Here is a 2500-nt window from a genome sequence, read left to right as displayed (position 1 = left end):
TGTGACTGGGGGTAGGTGGGCAGGGGGCGGTGGGGTGAGCCAGTTATAAGCTGGGCGGGAGGTTGGAGTAGGAAGTGAGCCCCAGAGCAGAGGCTGAAGGGACCTGAAGGCCAGGAGGGAGCCTAGCAGAGCTTGGTGGCCCATAGCCCGCCCCTCTGCCTCCTGTAAGGCCGCCTGCAGGTACCTTTTTAGAGGATGCGGTGGGGCTCTGTGGTTATCGCTTCCTTCTCCCTATCTTTCCCTGTGGAATGGCCCTGTGTGCCAGTCTCTGATACTCTCATCTCCTTGTCTCTCAGATCTCCTGAAAGCTCTGGATGCTCTGCAACGCTTATTTTTCTGATTCTCTTTCCTGACTCTCCATCTGGCTGTTTTGTTTGTTTGTTTGTTTTGGTTTCTTTTTGTCTGGATGACTTTGACTGTAACCCTCGGTCTCTACTTCTCTGTCTTCGTGTCTGGTATTCCTCTAGGCTCCAATTCTATTATATTTCCTTGTTGTCTCTGTGACTCTCCATCTTTGCTGCTCTCTGGATCTCTGAGACCATTTTTGGACCATCTTTGTGATTCTCCATTCAGTCTTTCTTTAGATGTCTGCACCCATCTTTTTTAGCCCCCTTTGGTTATTTCTGTGACTCCCTATCCCAGTTTCTCCTTGGGTGCCTAAAGTCATCTGTCCCCCCCCCCACCCCCAAGCTATTTCTCTGCCTCTCCATCCCAGTCTCTCGTGGGTACCTGAAGTCATCTGTTTTCCCTCTTTTGCTATCTCTGTGCTTCTCCATCCCAGTCTTTCTTTAGATGTCTGCAGCCATTTTTTAGCCCCCCTCTGGCTATTTCTGTGCCTCTCCATCCTAGTTTCTCTTGGGTACCTGAAGTCATCTGTTTTGCTTCCTTTGGCTATCTCTGTGCTTCTCCAATCCAGTCTCTCTTTAGATGCCTGCAGTTACCTTTGTTATCCCCTCTGGCTTGTCTGTGACTCCCCATCCCAGTTTCTCTTGGGTGTCAGAAGTTATCACTGTTTTCCCTCTGGCCACCTCTGTGACTCCCCATCCTAGTCTCTCTTTGGGTCTCTACACCTACCTCTGTCCTCTCACCCTTGGCTATCTGTGTTACTTCTCATCTCTGCTTCTCTTTGATCTTGATGGTCTTTATTGTTGACCTTCTGTTCTGCTTATATTTGTAGCCCTCCACTTCATTTTCTCTTTGGGCTTCCCCCCCAACAACGGAAGCCCAGACTTCCCTTTCATGCACCTCTCTAGCCCCTGGAGGAGTCCATGAGAAAAGGGGTGGAGACAAAGGGCTCTGACAGGTCTTAGGGTCAGAGTTAGAACACAGCAGTTCAAATTTTGGCTTTACCAGTTACTACCTGTGTGACTTGTGTCAAGTCACTTAGTAGTCCTGGGACTTGGTTTCCTTACTGATCAAATGAGGAGGTTGGCCTAGATGATACCAAAGGTACCTTCCAATTAGAGCTATGACCCCATTAAAGCAGTAGTTGCTTTGGAGCATATCTCTATCACTTATTTCCTGAGATATTAATAATAATTTCACTTGAACCTCAGTTTCCCCATCTGTATAATAGGTGTAGCAATGCTTATTTGCTCTTACTCTTTGCTTCCTTAAATTTTGAGGAAATCCAAAGTACTAGAGAATGTGAGTTTTTGCCTCAGAAGTTGACCTCCTCTCTCACCCCTACTCCCGATTCCCAGGTGCAGCAGTGATGGCTTCAATGGGTCCTCCAGGGCCTGGATCCTGGTACTTCTAATGTCAGTTCTGATCATGGCAGATACAGGTCTGACAGGTAGGATTTGGGAGCCTGGAATTCGGGTGAATACTTTTGAGTGTATGTGGCAAGGGTGGAGTGGGGAGAATGTGGATTCAAAGAACACTTAGGGGGAAGAGGGAGTCAGAGTCAGACAAGAGAAAGAGCATGAGGGGCCAGTCATAATTCTTATTAAAATATCACAGGGGGCAGTTAGGTAGTTTGGTGGATAGAGAGCCAGCCTTGGGGATGGAGGTCTGGATTCAAATCTGGCCTCAGACACTTCTTAAGCTGTGTGGCCCTGGGCAAGTCACTTAACCCCAATTGCCTCACTCTTACCTTCTTCCATGGCACCAATACTTAGTATGATTCGAGAGAAGGTAAGGGTTTGAAAAATATACATATATGTGTATATAGACACACACACATAAAGAGGACTGAACCTGTTCTACACTTTGGGGAGATCTAAGGTAAGGTTCAATAAACTACTGTCCCTGCCCTTGTGAGGTCCCAGACAACTGAGGCACAAGTCACACAGACAACACTAAGACACCGTGTTCCTTGATAAATGCTTGGAGAGAATGGTACAAAAGTAAAGAGGGAAGGGAGAAGGTTTCAAGAGAAAGGTCAACACAAAACATGGAATTCCATCTGGCTTCCCAAAGAAGGTGATATTTGAGTTGGGCTTTGCAGGATGACTTGGGTAGTGAGAGGGAAGGAAAGCACTCCAGGCAAAGGAAATAG

General features: G+C 47.2%; 1 protein-coding gene across 5 annotated transcripts in view; it reads left to right on the top strand.

Annotated features, from left to right (window-relative positions):
- The first annotated feature begins 49 nt into the window (after positions 1-49).
- Positions 50-2500, top strand: part of KLK5 (kallikrein related peptidase 5) — a 10114-nt gene continuing 7663 nt past the window's right edge. For 4 of the 5 annotated variants that reach the window (XM_016422315.2, XM_016422314.2, XM_016422313.2 and 1 more), the window contains exons 1-2: positions 50-180; positions 1704-1795. In XM_016422315.2, coding sequence (XP_016277801.2) covers positions 1759-1795 — 37 coding nt within the window. In that variant the 5' untranslated portion in view covers positions 50-180; positions 1704-1758. The remainder of the gene's footprint in view (positions 181-1703; positions 1796-2500) is intronic. The other variant, XM_056796943.1, reaches the window with a different exon arrangement.

The sequence above is a fragment of the Monodelphis domestica genome, chromosome 4 (genome assembly GCF_027887165.1).
Source record: "Monodelphis domestica isolate mMonDom1 chromosome 4, mMonDom1.pri, whole genome shotgun sequence".
Taxonomy (NCBI): domain Eukaryota; kingdom Metazoa; phylum Chordata; class Mammalia; order Didelphimorphia; family Didelphidae; genus Monodelphis; species Monodelphis domestica.
This window is presented reverse-complemented; position numbering and strand designations above follow the sequence as displayed.